At 47.0% G+C, this 19,096-nt stretch overlaps 1 protein-coding gene across 2 annotated transcripts in view; it reads right to left on the bottom strand.

Annotated features, from left to right (window-relative positions):
- The window catches only part of AADAC (arylacetamide deacetylase), a 91,208-nt gene extending 74,019 nt beyond the window's left edge, over positions 1 to 17,189 (bottom strand). Inside the window, exon 1 of one of the 2 annotated variants that reach the window (XM_019491865.2) lies at positions 17,048 to 17,189. Coding sequence is in view for 1 of the 2 variants with exons in the window: in XM_059731041.1 (XP_059587024.1) it covers positions 17,048 to 17,080 (33 nt within the window). In the remaining variant the exon portion in view is untranslated. The remainder of the gene's footprint in view (positions 1 to 17,047) is intronic. The other variant, XM_059731041.1, reaches the window with a different exon arrangement.
- Between the last annotated feature and the right edge of the window lie 1,907 nt (positions 17,190 to 19,096).

The following is a 19,096-nucleotide window of genomic DNA, read 5'->3' as shown; positions in this document are numbered from 1 at the left end:
CCCTCCCCGTACTCCTATGGGACACTGAGTGTGGGTCTAGCCCAGGCACCAGTTGAAGTGGGTCTTGCTGGGGTCTAGCTGGCCAGTGTAGGGCCACATGAGCCAGAGGAGGAGTGGGGAGGCAGGGTCCCCAATGAGGGATGAGACCACCATGGCACCCAGCTGAAGGCCCAGCACTCCTGGTGCAAAGCACCCACTCTGTACCGTCTCTGATGGGGATATGGGTCCTGTCCAGGGCTTTGATGTGCTGGGAGAATCCTAGTGCATGGAATCCCCCCACCACCTCCAGTGGGTCATGCATGTGGAGCATGGTGTGCCCCAGCACATCCTGGAGACTGCTGCACACCTCCAGGATGGCATCCCCAGTGGTGGCCTTGCCCACACCAAAGAGGTGGCCCACATAGCAGAGGCTTGTGGGAGTGGCCAGCTTCAGCAAGGCGATGACCAGTCAGGTGTCTGTGGGGAAGGGCTGCTGCATGATGGTGTTCTGCCACTCCAGGTGCAGGCAGAGCTGCTCCAGGAAGTTCAGGAAGGTGGCCTGGGTCATGCAGAATGACTCCAATCACTGTTTATCATCCCAGGTGGCCTGGACAACATGCAACCACCAGTCCTGGCTGACCTGGTAGGCCAAGGGGTAGTGAGGGGAGACCCAGGAGGGCATGGACACCCCTGTTGGTGGCATCTAGGCACACATTGTTGGCATTTCTTCTGGTGTCTGGTCAGCAGGGTGGTGGCAGCTGCATGGCAGCGGAGGCCCTGGGATGGTTCAGTGTGGCCAGGCAGGCAGTTGCTGCGCATGGAGGAGCTGGCAGGGCCCAGATAGCTGTGGGACAGTTGCTGGTAAGTACAGTGAGCAAGCAGGGCCAGCATGGCAGCCAGTAGGAGCTGGGGCACTGGGTATTGCTGCCAGGGGCAGGGGTGGAACAGCCATAGTGCAGGGAGACAGAGCCTGCAGTGAGGCAGCTGCCACGTGCTCTGCGTGCTGCTCCCAACCCGAAACACAGCTGGCCAGGGAGCAGGGATGGCTTTGGAAGATGGCATCTGGTCACAGGCAGCTATAGCTGGAGCATCCAGCTCCCCCTGGTGGCTGCAGGGGCCCATTGCAGAGTCCCAGGAAGCAGGAGCAGTTTACTGCCGTGAGCAGTAAATCTGCTTCCCTGAACATGTAGATGCCTGCCCGGGAACGTTTACTTGCGAGTAATTTACAAGTGCAAATGCACGTATAGAGACACCCAATGAGAAGGTCTTTGTGTGGAACTGTCTACCTCAGAGATGCTGCTGTTTCCCATTTCCAATGGAGTTTCAAATAATAAATTATTCTCAGACCTCCTTGCCCCTATAGTGTATAGGCTTCTAAGATGCTTCCCATGTGGATTGTGAGTTCTTTTAGTCTCTCTGGAGAATGACATGTTCTAAGCACTTGCTCTATATTATATATAGAATCTTGAATCAGTGATCGAAGCTTCGTACAGCCCTTATATATATATAGGGCAAAGCTTCGATCACCGATTCAATTCGGCAGCCGAATCTCTGAATACAAATCTAATCAGGAGACCCTTTAATCTCTCCAAATTGAATCAGAACACTCCAAATCTATTCAGAGAGATTTGATGATTTGGACACAGACACAGTTTAAAGATTTTTTCTACATACCTCAAGGAACCAGGCAGTTCATGAGGAACCAGGCTGAGATGCTCGGGTGGATGGAGTGTCCCACGGGAGCACAGGGGGGTCCCCAGCACGCTCAGCTGTGGACCCAGAAGTCGACCAGAATTACTTCTGGGTCCACCACCAAGCACGCAGAGGGCCACCTCGCACTCCTGTGGGATGCTCCATCCACCCCACCATCTCAGTGTTCATGAGCCACGCCTGGTATCTCAAGGTATGTAGAAAAAACATGTAAAGCTGTGGCTTTGGCTGAATTGCTGATTTCCCTGAATCAGCATCAAAGCTTCAGATTCAGCCGAATCAAATCAAATCAACAAATCAAATCACTGTCCCCCAATTTGGGCTGAATCCAAATCTGAATCCAATACAGCCTGTTTTGCATACACCTAATATATACACATACATGTGTATTCATTGTATATATATATATGAACGAGTCATCTCTGACTGCCACAGTGAATCAATTTCATATGCTGAAGCTGAGGAAACACAACCTCATGAAATCCTGTTGCACTGCAGAACTGGGTGTCAGGGAACAGGTGAAAAGAGCAAGTTGGCAGGGCTCTCTGTATAAAAATCTCCTCTATATATACAAAGTTTCCATCTTTATAAAAGGGCCTGGCAACATTAATAAATGAAGAAAAACTGGCTGGGGTGTCAGTGTGTAGCAAAACCCCCAGTTTTAGGGGAGGGGGGTGGGGAGGTTGCATTATTTCTGACCTTTTCTCTCTTTCTCTTTTACCTATAGATAAGTATAAGTGAGATCAGACTTAGGATAAGCTTTAAACATTTTTATTTTGGTAGCAAGTTTTTGGTTTTGGCTATCCACTGTTGTATATTGTATTATCATCATTTTCGTATTGATTTTTATTGTTTCATATGGATATTGTATGGTTTAGGCCTGTGTTTTAAGTGAACCAAAGTCATGTCAAGTTTCCATTTTATATGTCAAGCCTCCATCTTCTGTCCTCTGCCTGGGCATCCCATGTTGCAATTTAATGAGTCACATACCCCTCCCATGTAAATTGGTTCCCGGATGAATGAATGTGATTGGGAATGATTGAAATACAATGGTAGTAGGCCTCTACTGAATGGCCTGTAATGACTGCGCCCTCACCTCACACTAATTCACCCAGGAACCATGGACCTCACCCAGGAACAGAGACAAGACCAGCATTTGAAAGAGAAAAAACCCTGCAGAACCAGCAACTCACACCAGTAGACACCTGAAACTGCACATTCCTGCATGGAGCACACATGATCAGTACGCCAGGGGCTCACCCTTGCCTGGGCATGCCTCCTGTCACTAGGGTCACACAAGGTCCGCCCCTATAAAAAGGGGCAGTGAAGACAGACCCAGAAGGATGCCCTCTCCATCTGGACCAGCACCATGCTATACCAACTATCCACTCAGAGGCCCTGCCGGCGACCCCAGTCTGGACAACACCTACTGGACAAGGACCCCTTTCCAGCCTGGATAGATAGATATTACCTGCATGCCCCCCCCCCCCACTACAATTTGGACTCTCTCTCTCTCTCTGTCTCTCTTTCTCCTCCTGGACTTCAGTGGACATCAGCCCCTGCACCAAGCCTCTCTAACCCCTGCTGCCATTGTGCATGCATGTGTGTGGGTTCAAGGGAACCAATTTGACATTGTGTCACCATCTTCCCTGTTCAATAAAACCACTGTCATTTGCAACCCCGAGTTGTGTCATGTTTTACTGAATCCCAGTCCCTTCCCTATCTTAAATTCCAGCCTTATTCTCTCTCTCTCTCTCTCTTTCTCTCTCTCTCTCTCAGCTCCAGACCCCACCCTTTCTGCTAGTTTCCTGATCTCCTCCCAATCCCATCTCCCCTTTTCTGCCACCTCTCAACCTCCCCTGCTCCTACTGCCTTTTCCCTGTGACTATCTGCTGCCTTTCTCTGCTTTCCTGCTGCCCTGCCGCCTGCTGCTTTTCCTGTGATTTTCTGCTATCCGCCTCTCTGTTTTCAGACTTCCCCTGCACCTTCTGTAATCCTCCCCCCACCCCCACCCCTGCTGCTTCCCAGCTTCTCTTAGCTGTCCTGCAGTTTTCTCCAGCAGCTGGAGCCTTTCTCCAGCTTCCAGCACCTACTGCTGCTCCCTGCAACTTCTCTAGCTGTCCTGGAGCCATCCTCTGGCTCCCTACACCCAGACCCCTTCTTAACACCCACACTTTCCCTTAGTCCCATTTTCCCTGTCCCCATCTACCTTTTCAGCTCCCCTGTAGTTTTGGCTCCAGTCCCAGACTCTGTGCCAGCATGCTTCCCTGTTCTGCAGGCTTTGGGCATTGTCTTTTAATCAACTAAGATCAATTAACCTAAAGTTACCCCTGAGCCTCAGTTCTTCAGCCCAGGCCCCTCTAGTCTACTGGTTCTAATCCTGGTCCCGGTGACTTTAATTTCCAGCAACTTTCACTCCCTACACTTCTACTTTCTTACCTTAACCTTTCCCCAGGTATCCCAAGTACACCAAGCACATACATACATACATATCACAATACCCAACTTAGGAACTCACTTGTTTGTATGTGTAGGTGGGTGGTATGTATGTAAATTAGTGAATACACATATATATACATATATAGATATCATTGGGTATGTGTGTGGTATATGAATTAGTAACCCACATATGTGTATTGAATGTGCAGGTGTTGGAAACTGGTAACAGATTCTGTCTAAATTTGGTGTGAGTAGAGTGTAAGGGCTTAAACTGGTGATAGGTGTGCATGAACCTAAACTAGTTATTTTGAAGGTGCATGTATCTGAGTTGCTAGTGTAAGAGTGTGTGTGTATGTATATATGTATATATATGGCATTGTGTGCATGATATACAAATTAGTGATCTGTGTCTAACTTCTGGGGTGTATAGTTGTGGAGCCTGTGCCCCGCTCCGCCTGGTCTATCGGAGTGTTGCCCCTCCCCTCAACTCACCTGCCACGACTTGGATGTAAATATATACCTTGAGAGGGGCGTACAGTGGAGATCTTTATCCTGGGTGGGGCCTCCCAATAGACGGTGTTACGGTCATCTGACGCAGTGGTCCATGGGGCTCCGCCTCCCCTACACACCGTCCATGCACCAACCACTGGGTGACGCATTCAAGATGTTTCCAGGCCTCGTATGACGGCCTCAGACCGGTTCTCCGGTTCCCAGTTGTTCTCCCTCCTTCTGGGAGCAATGTCTCCTTTCTCCTCTTTTACAGGAAATACTCTTCCGAGTTAGGAGGAGCTGCAGGGTAATTCCCCTGATTCCAGCTCCCTCTTGGAGCCTCCGCTGTCTCTCCTCTCCTACCAACAGCAGAGCACTCCCCTGCCTCCTGAGCGTCAGCCGCTTCAGGAGACTGAGAGAGTGCCTCGGCTTGCACTCTCTGTCTGCCTTCTGCTCTGCCTCCCGTAGAAGGCTTACAGCTCTCTGCTAAGCTGCCTGCTTGAGACCCGCAGGCTGGGTCCTCTCCTCTCCGTGCCCGAGCTCGCAGCACGAGCAGCCCACCCATACTCTCTCTCTCTGGCTCCCCCTCTCTCCCTGTTCTGCCAGCGTTTTTAAACTTTCCCGCAGCTGCCGCTACGGCTGCTGGGATTGGCTCAGCTGTTCCCCGTGCCGGGAACAGCTGTTGCCACAGCCGGCGTAATGGCGGTTCATGTGGCTGCAGCCATGAACGCGGCTCCTGCTCCCGCTGCTCTTCAGCAGGTACGTACGCCCCTTTGGGGGCTTGCTCTTGAGGTCTGGGGTCTGCGGGTCCTCCTTTCTCTCCCTCAAGAGCCTGTAGGGGCACTTCACCACCACAATAGTGTATGTGCTTGAATTGGTAATAGGTATGCATGCGCCTAGGCTGGTTTGAATGTGTATGTGCCTGAGCTGGTAGTGTGTGTGTGTATGCATCTGATTGCTTTGTGTGTTTGTATATGTGCAATTATGTCTAACAGCGCAATATTCAGATCCTGAGAGTTGACCTGACCCCTCAGGGCAACAAGTGGTTCCCTGGAGCTGAATTTGAAATCTTCATTCCCAAAATCATAAATGAAATGCATAGAGAAAAACTTAGACTAAAAGCAGTCAATGTAGTCAGTATAGTGTTCTTGGCCTTCTGGTCAGTCCATATTTAAAGTAATTGACAAAACACCTACATGAAAAGTATTGCTGTTACTTCAGGGCTTTGATGTAAGTGGGGAAGTGGAAGACCTGGAGAAAAAGTAAGCAGGAGTGGGCAACAGGAGAGGTGCTCTCATGCTTCCTGAGAAATCAGGGAAATCAACTAGTTACTGCAGGTGCCTGTACACAAATACACAGAGCCTGGGAAACAAGCAGGGAGAATCAGAAGTCCTTCCACAATCAAGAAGCTATATGGGATTGGAATAACAGAGACTGGGTAAGCTAGCTCGCATAACTGGAGCACTGTCATGGATGGGTACAAACTGTTCAGGAAGGACAGGCAGGGGAGAAGAGGAGGAGGAGTTGCATTTTATGTAAAAGAGCTCCAGTATGAAGCTGAAAATAGGCCTGTTGAGAGACTCTGGATTAGGGTCAGAGGGGAAAGCAACAAAAGTGATATTGTGGTAGGTATCTGCTATAGAACACCATACCAGGAGGAAGTGGTGAATGAGGCTTTCTTCAAGCAGCTAGCAGAAGTTTCCCAATCACAGGCCCTGGTTCTCATGGGGGACTTCAATCACCCTGACATCTGCTGGGAGGGCAATACAGCAGTGCACAGGCAATCAAGAAAGTTTTTGGAGATGATTGGGGACAACTTCCAACAAGTGCTGGAGCAGACAACTAGGGGCCAGGCTGCTCTTGACCTGCTGCTCACAAACAGGGAAGAACTGGTGGGGAATGTAGTAGTGGGTGGCAACTTGGGCAGCAGTGACAAAATGATAGAGTTCAGGATCCTGAGGAAGGGAAGGATGGAGAGCAGTAGAGTAAGGACTCTGGACTTCAGAAAAGCAGACTTCAACTCACTTGAGAAACTCATAGGCAGAATCTCCTGGGAAGCCATTCTGAGGGGAAGAGGAGTCCAGGATCGCTGGCTGTACTTCAAAGAAGCCTTACCAAGAGTGCAGGAACAAACCAACCCAATGTGCAGGAAGACTAGCAAGTAAGGCAGAAGAACAGTTTGGCTTAGCAGGGAACTCTTCAGTAAACTAAATCACAAAAAGGAAGCTTATAAGAAGTGGAAACTTGGAGAAATAACTAGGGAAGAATGTAAAAGCATTTCTCAGGCATGCAGGGAAGAAGTCAGGAAGGCCAAAGCATGGTTGGAGTTGCAGTTAGCAAGGGAGGTAAAGGGTAACAAGAAGGGTTTCTACAAATATGTTGGTAACAAGAAGAGCATCACAGAAAGTGTGGGTCCCTTACTGACTGGGGGAGGCAACCTTGTGACAAAGGATGCAGAAGAGGCTGAAGGGATCAATGCCTTTTTGCCTCAGTCTTCACAGACAAGGTTAGCTCCCAGACCATGGACTGGGCAGTACAATTTGGGAGGAGGTGAGCAGCCCTCAGTGGTGAAAGAACAGGCTAGGGACTACTTAGAAAAGCTGGATGAGTACAAGTACATAGGGCAGGTTGGAATGCACCCACGGGGCAGGATGGGATGCACCTCTGCCTGTTGAGGAGGGGGAACAGGCAGTGTCCACACATGCGCCTGCACCGCAGAAGCAAGCAGGTAGTGTGGTCTGGGATTCTTTTGAGCTGGCATATGATCCCACATATGCTATTTGCCTGCACTGCCAAGCCAAAACCAGACAGGGCAAGGGAACGAAACACATGAGCATCAGGGGGATGCTGGTACATCTCCACAGGCATCACCCCTTCTCCTTGCTCCTCCTCAGCCTAGCAGCAGTGGGAGTGTCCCCAAAGGGAAGTAGGCAGAAAGGGGGGCACGTTGCAAGGGCGAGTGAGATCACCAGAGCACTGGGGAGATGCTTGCTGTCAATAGCTAGCCCTTCTCCTTAGTTGAGCGCCAGGGTTCAGATGGCTCATGGCACTTGTGGCCCCATCATACCAAGTGTCTACATGCACCACCTTCAGCGGGACGTATGAGAAATGAAGGGAGTACTTGAGGGAGGAGCTGTGCAAGGCAGGTCTGCAGGTGGCCTTACACTTCACCTTGGACATCTGGAGCAGCTGGGGTGGAGATTATGCCTCTCTCTCCCTCACAGGACACTGATGCTACCAGTTAGGCTGTCCATGGGTCTATCCTTCAAGCCAAGGTGATGGATGAGTCCCACACAGCAACCGAGATCATGGGGGGCTACGAACCACTGGTGCACGGGTGGCTCATTGGGCAGGGCAGGTTCATGGTCACTGACAATGGGTCCAGTATGGTCAGGGTGGTCTTTGATGCCAACTTTGTTGACATCCTCTGTGTGGCACACAAGTTACACCTCATTGTCAGAGATGCCTTGGAGGGTGACAGGGAAGCCAGTTATGGTGTCAGCACCACCACCAAACTAATTTTGAAATGCAGGAATGTGGCAGGCTACTCCCACTGGAGCATCAAGAGGGGTCAAGATGCTGCAGGACAAATTAGCAGAGCTGAACATCTCACAGTACAAAACCATGCAGGATGTGGAGGTTCGATGGAACTCCACATACCTGATGGTCAAAAGGCTGGTGGAGCAACAGAAGGCCATCCATGAGATGGCCTTGCTCATGGAGATTTGGATCAGCAGCCCCCCTTAACAGAACTGAGTGGGATACCATCTCCCAGATCTTGGTGGTCCTCAAGCTCTTCCTCGAGGCTACCGAGACCCTCAATGCTGGTGATACCCTCCTTAGCCAGGTGATTCCCGCAGTGACAGAACTTCAGAACCAAATGGAGAAGTTCCAGGGGATCAATGTTCCTGGCTGGGGCAAGTGTTTGTCACCAGACGTACAGGCACGGGTGAGATGGTTGAAGGAAGGCATCAGGAAATGGCTTGATCCCTTGTGGTACAGTTTGGTCCACATGCTGGCTGCCATGTGTGATCTGAGGGAGAAGAGCAGCATATGCAGCAGCCAAAGCCTGAATCTCTGGACGGAGGTGCTGGTGAACAGAGTCAGGGAGGCAGAATGGTGGAAGTGGGGGATGTGGAAGAGGGGTATCCACTGTCCCATGCCAGCAAGCCATCCACCAGCCAGTCTCCTTCTCTACCACAGGTGCTGCCAGTGTGGACCAAGGGCATGGCTTCCATGGTGGGGTCCAGAGGCATCAGACCCCACCATCAGGCAGACACCAAGGCCTGAGAGCTATCTCACCAAGGACGTGGAGCCGCTGCTGTGTGACCCCTTGGCCTACTGGGCATGCTGCAGCCAGATGTGGTGGGATCTGGCCACAGTTGCCTGGAGACACTTGTCCTGTCCACCGACCAGTTTTCCAAGTGAGAGGGTGGTCAGCATTGCTGGTGATGTAGTGACATCCCACCATACCTCATTTCATCCTGGTTTGGTGGAGCAGCTGGTGTTCCTCAAGGTGAACCTCCAGCTGCTGGGGTTCTCTGATCTCCAGGTGCAGAACCCCTGCTGGGGTTCTCTGAGCTCCACCCATCTCACTCTGTCCACTCCAATTTCCTTTTTCCATGTTTTAAAAACTATTTAATGCCCCATTCTCAGAACTGGAGGTGGCACTCACTCCATCACCAGCCAGCAGGGGAAGAACATGTCCCTGGTGAGCGCCCATGCCAGAACAAACTTGGAGGTATGGCCTAGGCCAAGGGGAAGGACAAGGTCCCAGGTCCTTTGTATGACCACTAAAACAGCATCCTGCCAGCAGCACCACAGCTCCTAGAAATGCCAGGACTGAGGATCCCCCTGGTGAAAGGCAGGTAGAAGGTGCCATAACCTCCAGCCACCACACACTGGAGAAAGTCCAGACCCATCACATCTTTGATAGGCCTGAGGCTTGTTGGTTGCAGTAGAGTTGTGAGGCTCCAGGTAAGCTCAGCTTAGCTGCCCAGGATGCCAGCTTTAGAGTTGAAAACCCCTTTGTTGGGCTGAATAAGCACCTGCAGTTGGTGTGTGTGCTGTTCCTAGATGGAAGGAATAGTAAAGAAGCCAGAGACTGGCCTGGCATGTAATGTGGACAAGAAAGCCAGCCAGTGAAAATGGAAATGGAGGCATCAGTGGGGTGAGGGACAAGCTGGGGTGGGGAAGGAAGTGGGATATAGCAGGTAAAACTGGAGAGGTACCTGGGGAGTCAGATGTTCAGCAAGTTGTACTGTGTTGTAAGTCAAATGTTTGTATTGAGTCCATAAGTTTCTGTACCAAGTGCAGTTCATAGGCTCATCTTTGAAAAGTGGTCTGATCCCTTTGAGGATCAGGGCTGAGAGATTGGAGACAAGTGGTGTTCTGTTCTTGTCTTTGATAGATTTTTGGTGTGCCTCATTCTGGTGTGCAGTTGTTGCTTGGTGGCTCCGTGTATTTTCCATCAGGGCACTCGGTACCCTGATGGAGATATGTATTGTATTGTGAAGATATCTCCATTCTGGAGATATTCTTGGCAGTTTTTGCATGTCTTGTCATGGCCTGGCCTGGCCTGGCCTGGATCCATTCGGTGTGTTTTGGGCTGTAGGAAATTGGCTTTGGGTGATGAGGTTAGCAAGGTTCAGTGCTTGTTTGAATTTACAAGCCACTTTTCACAGGCGAGCCTATGAACTGCACTTCATCAACCTCCTAGGTACAGAAACTCATGGACTCAATATAGACATTTGATTTACGACACACTACAACCTGCCAGATTTCTGCCTCCCCAGGTACCTCAAAACAGGGCCTTGGGGGCTTGGACAGACTGCCACGAGAGGTGGTGCAAGCACCTACTCTGGACTCCTTTAAGAGATATTTGGATGTTTATCTTGCTCGCATCCTTTGACCTCAGCTGACTTTCTGCCCCTGGGGCAGGGGGCTGGACTCGATCTTCTGAGGTCCCTTCTAGCCCTAATGTCTATGAAATCTATGAAAACAATGCAGCTACAACAAAGAACCCTGCAACTACCACCTGATTCCTTAGTTTTCAAATGCCATTGGGTGTATAACACTGCCATTAGCTATTGACTCGTTAAACTATCCCTTTGGTCTATGGACATAGGCAGGCAAGGTTCTTTGGGTATATGTAATATCTAATATCTTCTATTAGACCAAAAAGGTTCTTTGCAAGCTTTCGGGCACAACACCCTTCTTCAAGCATTGGGAGACTCTTGCTATTTTTCCTGCCAAGTTGGTAGTTGACATTCTTAGAACTGCAAAATTATCTGGAAGTCCAGAGGCAGCAAACAACCCTGCTTCCCCTGGACCTTTGAAGATTAGGAGCTGGAAGTTGTCCCTATGCAAGTTATGCAACAGCTGCCTCTTGCAGGGCCCTAAAGCATCTGGTATTAGCCATTATCAGAAGGGCTAGTCATCTGACAACCAAATATAAGGTAGAAAATAGTGCATGCCCTATTGATCTGTGAGAGCAGGAAGATAAAGAAAAGAGAAATATTTGACAGGACTGCAATTACTGGCTGCTTCAAAATGATGCACGGGCACAGTGTCCATGCAAGGCCTGAAGGAAATCAATAATGCCTCCCAAAGCCAAGTTTTAGTAAATTAATGTGCATTTAGATGCACATGTGATATCCTCACAATCACCTGAATGATTGGCCCAAAGTATTAAGACCACTTTAATTCATAGTAATGGATTGTTCAAATCATTATACCATGTACCAGAATAACATTTTATTCTTGATTAACATTATATTAAAAAAATAACTTGACAAACCACTGAGAGGCAGCACAGTACCACAGAAAAATTTCGCTCCCATGAAAAGCAATGTGTTTAAGAAGTCTCAAAAATATCAAAGGTTTGATTCAGAATGATACAGTTCTCTCAAAAGGCTCAAGAAAACGATACGACAGTTCTATACTTCTTCCCATACTCTGGGAAGCAGCAAAACTGAAAAAGGAATGTAATCAGAAAAGTACCTGGCACATGTTACTCCAAGAAGAAGCCTCACTAACCAAGTGAGGTAGGCTTTAAACCAGGTTCACTGGGGGATGGACACCAAAGACCTGAGGTAGGTGGGAAAGCAGGTGACCTGGAGAAGCACGAACTGGAGAGGGCAACAGGGGAGGCCTAATTCTTCCTGAGAAAGTAGGGCAGCCAGCTACTTACTACACATGTCTGTACAAAAATGCACGGAACCTGGGGAACAAGCAGGAAAAAATGGAAGTCTTCACACAGTCACACAACTATAACGTGAGTGGAATAACAGAGACTTGGTGGGATAGTTCACGTGACTGGAGCACTGTCATGGATGGGTACAAACTGTTCAGGAAGGGCAGGCAGGGGAAAAGTGGAGGAGCAGTTGCACTTTATGTACAAGATTTGTATAATTGCTCAGAGCTCCAGTGTGAAACTGGAGACAGGCCTCTGGAACGTCTCTAGGTTAGGGTCATAGGGGAGAGTAACAATTGTAACATTGTGGTAGACCAGCAGATCAAAAGGATGGGGTCAATGAGGCTTTCTTCAAACAGCTAGTGGAAGTTTCCAGATCACAGGCCCCAGGTCTCATAGAGGACTTCAGTCACCCTTGCATCTGTTGGGGGAGGGCAATTCAGGAAATTTTTGGAGTATTGGGGAAAACAGTCTGGTGCAAGTGCTAGAGCGGCCAAGTAGGAGCCAGGCCCTTCTTGACCTGCTACTCACAAACAGGGAAGAATTGTGGGGGAAGACTATAGTAGCTGATAGCAATTTGGGCAGCCGTGAGATGATTAAGTTTAGGATCCTTCAGAAAAGCAGACTTGATTCACTTAGGAAACTGGTGGGCAGGTTCCCCAGGAAGGCAAAAGGGGTCCAGGAGAGCTGGTTGTATTTTTTTAAAAACCTTACCAAGGGCACAAGAATGAGCCATCCCAATATGCAGTACAATCTAGATATCTGAAATGTGGAAGATATTGAACTTTTACCATTTTTTTTAATGAAATCTTCATAATTTTACAAAGAGGAAGCAAGTTTTACCACCTGAAACCTCCTGCCTTTCTTTGAGGTAATTTGCATTATCATGGAACCCAGAGACACCTCTCCACATAAGAAATTCCTACCCAGAGGAGCATTGTATCTTTTTACTCTCTGTGAAATATGAAATGTCATAATCAGAAGGAAATATGACTCTATATCCTGCTTGCCACCAAACAACTTTGAGGTAAGCAAACCATTTCAACTTTTTTCTGAGCCTAATCTGCATAAAATTAACTGTTCCAGACAGGAGATTTTACCACACCCCTTCAACTCTTCTATGAAATATGAACTTTCATTTCTATCTAGGAGAACTTTTACAACCTTTTCTCCTATGCCTGAAGAAGGGTGGTTGTGCCCAAAAGCTTGTATATAAAGACCTTTTTTTGCAAAAAAAAATCTAGTTCGTCTATTAAAGATATCACCTCTACAACGAGTTCTGATACATTTTTGAGACGCTCTAGAATCATAGAAAGACAGGATTGGAAGGGACCTCAGGAGGTCATCTAGTCCAACCCCCTGCTCAAAGCAGAACCAGCCCCAAATAGATCATTCCAACTAAAACTTTGTCTAGCTGGGGTTTGAAAACCCTCAACGATGGAGCTTCCACCACCTCTGGGTAACCTGTTCCAGTGTTTTACTAGCCTCCTAGTGAGAAAATTCTTCTTAATATCTAACCTAAACTTCCCTTGCTGCAACTTGAGACCATTGCTCCTTGTTCTGTTTTCTGCCACCACTAAGAACAGTCTAGCTCCATCCTCTTTTGAACTCCCCCCCCCCCCTTTCAGGTAGTTGAAAGCTGCTATTAAATCCCATCTCGGTCTTTTCTTCTCTAGACTTGATAAGCCCAGTTCCCTGTCTTTCCTCATATAAATCATGTCCCCCAGCCCCCTCACCATTTTTGTTGTCCTCCACTGGACTCTTTTCAATTTGTCCATATCTTTTCTGAAGTGGGGGGCCCAAAACTGAACACAGTACTCCAGATGTGGCCTCACCAGTGCTGATAGAGGGGAAGAATCACTTCCCTTGATCTACTGGCAACACATCTACCAATGCAGCCCAGAATGCCATTAGCCTTCTTGGTAATAAAGGCACACTGCTGGTTTATTGTCCACTGTAACCCCCAGGACCTTTTCCGCAGAGCTGCTGCCCAGCCAGTCAGCCCCCAGCCTGTACCAGTGCATGGGATTGTTCCATCCTAAGTGCAGGACTTTGCACTTGTCCTTGTTGAACTTCATGAGATTTATTTTGGCCCAATCCTCCAATTTATCTAGGTCACTCTGAATCCTAGCCCTACCCTCCATCATATCTACTACTCCCCCAGCTTCGTGTCATCTGCAAACTTGTTGAGGGTGCACTCTATGTCATCTTCCAGGTCATTGATGAAGACATTGAACAAAACTGGCCCCAGGACCAACCTCTGGGGGGCTCCCCTTGATACCAGCTGCCAACTAAACATTGAGCCATTGATTACTATTCTTTGAGCCCAATGCTCCAGCCAGTTTTCTATCCATCTTACCGTCCATTCATCTAGCCCATACTTCCTTAGCTTCCCTGCAAAAATGTGGGAAACTATATCAAAACCCTTGCTAAAATCAAAGTACACCACATTGACTGGTCTCCCCACATCCACAGAGCCAGCCACCTTTTCATAAAAGACAATTAGGTTACTCGGCATGACTTGGCCTTAGAGAATCCATGCTGACTGTTTCTAATCACTTTTTTTTTTTCCTCCAAGGGCTCAGAAATGGATTCCTTGAAGTTCTGCTCCATGATTTTTCCAGGGACTGAGGTGAGACTGACTGGTCTGTAGTTCCCTGGATCCTCCTTTTCCCTCTCTTAAATTGGGTACTATGTTTGCCCTTTTCTAGGACGTCTACTGATCACCATGAGTTTTCAAAGATGATGGCCCATGGCTCTTCAGTCACATCAGCCAACTCCCTCAGCTGCATTCCATCTGGCCCCACGTACCTGTACACATCCAGCTTTTCTAAGTAGTCCCTAACCCGTTCTTTCAGCACTGAGGGCTGCTCACCTCCTCCCCAAACTGCAGTAGTCTGGGAGCTGACCTTGCCTGTGAAGACAGAGGCAAAAAAGGCATTGAGCACTTCAGCCTTTTACTCAGCCTCTGTCACAAGGTTGCCTCCCCCATTCACTAAGAGACCCACACTTTCCCTCATCCTCCTCTTGCTACCAAATACTTATAGAAGCCTTGCTTGTTACCCTTCATATCTCTTGCTAGCTGCAACTCCAATTGTGCTCCACCCTTCCTGATTTCATCCCTTCATTGCCCAAGCAATGCTCTTATATTCTTCACTAGTTATTTCTTCAAGTTTCCACTTCTTATATGCTGCCTTTTTGCAATTCATTTTACTAAAGAGTTCCCTGCTAAGCCAAGCTGGTTTTCAGCCATACTTGCTAGTTTTCCTGCACACCAGGATAGTTTGTTCCTGCACTCTTGGTAAGGCATCTTTGAACTACAGCCAGCTCTCCTGGACTCCTGTTCCCCTCAGTCTGGCATCAGTCTCCTGAGTGAGTCAAAGTCTACTTTTCTGATGTCCAGGTTCCTTACTCTGCTGCTCTCTCTCCTTCCTTTCCTCACAATCCTGAACTCAATTATCTCATGGTCACTGCTGCCCAAGTCTCCAACTCTCTTACCTTATGGTTTGTTTAATACCTTACCCACTCTTTTCATTATTTAGTTTTGAATAAAGGAAGAGGTCTGTAGTATTGCTGTGACTAGGGAGTGACCTGCAATTTAACACATAGGTAAATAGCAATGATTAGCAGGGTTAGAGCAAAGATTCCCAGTTCTGTTACCAGTAATGTTTATGGTTCAGCTCTAAGCTATTAGGGCTCAGTATTCCCACTGTTCTGGGACCATTTGGGGGAAAAATGTTAAAAGCGGAGAAAACAGGGCCAAGAGAGGGGGAGCAGGGGAAGGATGTAACTGACTTAATCATTCTTCTAATTCCTTTTGTCCAGAAGCACTCATGTGGAAGTATATTTGAAAATTCCAGATAAATATTAACTACATTCTGTGTGGCTTGATTCATTTGAAATGAAAGTTTTTGAATTACCAGTATTTTTGTAGATATTTGACTATATTTATTTTACTGATTCATATTCTTGACTACAATTAAGCTATTCGAATGATTTATGCATTTGTCTTATGTTGATCTTAATTATCTTTACTTTTTAATTTATACTTATAGGTGACAAATTTTTGCTTGAGTTTTGGCATGTTTTTATGAAACAAAGAGATTGAGCTCAGAACTATTTTATAACAAAGGAAATCTGGATTTCATTCTTTCATCTGTTGTTTATTACCAATTTGTAAGTTACATAAGTGGAAACGAATTACATATTTGCATTTTCGTATCAGCAAACAGCAATTCACTACAATAAAAAAGAAAAATAAGATGAAAGTTAGACTGTAGGTTATTAAATGTAAAATTGGCATCATACATCCAAAGCAATAATTCCAGCAAGATTATTTTATCACATGAGAAATAAATCTGGGACAAGATTTTTGGTCAAATAGTTTATTTGACAAAAATGAAGTTCTGTCCAAAAATAGAGAATTTTTTTTAATTTATTTTTTAAAAATATTTTTATATAGAAACAATTTGATATTTTAAATTATGTCAGGCCCAAGTTCAAATGTTATTTTAAAAAAGTAAAAAGAAAATGTACAAGACCAAATTAAGCATTAAAGCTAGTCTAAATCAAATTTCTGGGAGAGTTTGTTTTGGGGAAGAACACAAAGCATTTTTTGCTTCTCATGCCTTTTTCCACATAAGAAAAATTATGAATGTCATATACTTGCTTTAAAACAGTCCCTTGAAAGACAAGAAAGTGAATTATCTGAGTCACTAACCAAAAGAGACATGCTGTGGGGTAATGAATTTCAGCACAATATACTCATTCTTCATTAAATAGGTATGTTAGTGAAAAATAAAAATCAAATTTAGAGACATTTCCTACATTTATAGCAAGAGCTGGTATCAGATTTTGAGAACAGAAAGAGCACAATATGGATGTTCTGTAAATCAAGAACTAGAGCAAGCCATCTATCCAAACAGAAGTCTTTTTAGGTGTGACAAGTGGAAAGTTTTAAAAGCTTTGGACCCCATCCTCTGCGTTACAAAAGCCAAAGAAGATGCCTAAATGAAGATCATCACATGGAGAATCCTATCACTGAGATCTCCTAATTTGTTCCATTGAGATTGTTAAAACGGCAGAATGTTGGGTCTTCCTATAAATGCATACCCATAATCTAAAAATAATAATTCATAACACTCAATCTTTCCCTGCTCCTTGTTGTCCAACCCAGCACGAATCCAGAAGATCCTCATTACACAAGGAATTGTGGAAAAATAATTATGCCCCTACCTGTCTTTTTGCTGAGCTCTTGATGTCTACCATCCTGCACACTGCCCTTCAAATCTCCACCACACGCACCTCTGCAGATGAGGTAGGCTATCCAGAGGCTGCAAAGAGACACCCATCTAGTTAAAATCTGGCACACTGTTTCTCAAGGTCCACCACATTTTGAATGACAATATTTGCTCACATTTGTCTTCCTGCAAAGCAATAACTTACTTGGCCTTGCTGAAGGCTATATATGTTTTAGTTAGGAGGCCCCTAAACTTAAAACATAAATTACCTCATTATGTGGGCTCCTCCTACTCCCGCTTCCTCTCTATTTTTGGATACTTAATTACACCCAGTATTCACTGTTACATTAAGTATTCAAAAAAAATTTTTTTTTAAATCAGTGAGTATCAACCTCTCTCTTATCTCTAGTTTCCAGCTGCATCAAGTCCCCAGTGCCTCATGTTCACAAAGTACAATTATTTAAATACCATTGTTTACAACTCTTTTTTAAGTATTGCCTGAATCCAGGAACAAGAATATTACTGGTGAAGGTTTAAGTTTTCATCATAAGGGAATACTGAATAGGAGAGATGTCACTGATGAAGAAGTGCTATCAAATTTAGCTATATATTGCTTACTGCCTGTTTTTGGTGGTGACTACTTAAAATAGGAATCACTTGAAACTATAGCATCAATAGGTTCAGTGACACTAATGAATGGAAAAGACATTACTAAGGTGAAGGTCTGTATATTTTTCGAGTTGATTGGAGTGGAATTTGGGAGGTGGGGGAAGATCATATCAGCAGTTAAATCAATAGAGTGGTTTTGAACTGAAGTTTCAATAGTAAATGAAACACTTACATGCACTGAACAATAAGATTGTTATACCTGTGTTTTATATTTATTTTTTAAACCTACACGTCGTGAAATATTTGTCACACCGCAGCTCTTATTTTTATAGTGGCTCCATAGTGGGAAGTCTGAGGTATAATCTAACAAGCCAAGTCTGTGCAACAGAATTGTGGAATTCATTCCTGCCAAAAGAGCAAGCAAAAAGCTGAATAAAAGCTGATGTATGGACTCAGAAGACATGCACTGTCTTTGATCCACATGCATAGTATGAAGTGGGAATGAAGGCTGGGGAAGAATATAACAAGCCTTTTTCCAAACTGCACAGCCTGTATAAGGATTAAACAGTTTCAGACCCAGTGTTCTGGGAGGGCCAGCTCAGGGGTGCTGGGAGGCCCTGAGCCTGGCAGCTACTGCTGCATCCCCTGTCCTGTGCAGCACTTGGGACTGCAGGTGCACAGCCAGCTGCAGGCTGGCCAGGGCCCGGGGGGTGCTGTTCTGGACCCTTTACCTCCAGCTGCTGCTGTTGCAGCAGCACTAAGCCACTCTGGGTGTTGGGGGCAGGAAGCTTCAGTTCTGCAGCTTGTGCCCAGTGTGAGCTCCAGCTCCAGCTGATGGATATCTTGGAAGGTGGAAGGCATGAGAGAGGTTGAAGCAGCCAAGCTGAAGGAAGGTCCTCCCACCCCAAGCTATGCTGCATGATGTGACAGGAGCAGGAGTCACAGCTGGAAGTGAGGGGAGAAAAACAGTCCTGCCAGGCCTAGTGGCTTCTGCCCAGCACATGGAGCTCTGGCTGCAGCCCCTGGATGCCTTCCACCTGGATGCCTTCCACCTTCCAAGGTGTTCAGGAGCCAGAGCTGGAGCTCCACACACTGGGTAGAAGATGCAGGGCTGAAGCTTCCTGCCCCGCTTACCCAGAGCAGTGTGGTGTGGCTGTGGTAGCAGCAGCTGGAGGCATGTGAGGCAGAACAAGTCCCCCAGCCCTAGCTAGCCCACAGCTGGTTGCATGCCTGCAGCCCCAGGTGCTGCAAGAGGCAGGGGGAGTGGTGGTGGCTACTGGGCTCGGCACTCACCAGCACCTCCGAGGTGGTCTGGGTAGCCTGCTCACCAGCCAGCCCCCACCGGTACTGCTGAGCTTGGCTGTCACAGCTACAATGGGCTGGAAAGGGCCCTGCCCCCATGGACTGGCCCCATGGAGCCCTTCCCAGGTGGCTG

The sequence above is a fragment of the Alligator mississippiensis genome, chromosome 7 (genome assembly GCF_030867095.1).
Source record: "Alligator mississippiensis isolate rAllMis1 chromosome 7, rAllMis1, whole genome shotgun sequence".
In the NCBI taxonomy this organism is placed as follows: Eukaryota; Metazoa; Chordata; order Crocodylia; family Alligatoridae; genus Alligator; species Alligator mississippiensis.
This window is presented reverse-complemented; position numbering and strand designations above follow the sequence as displayed.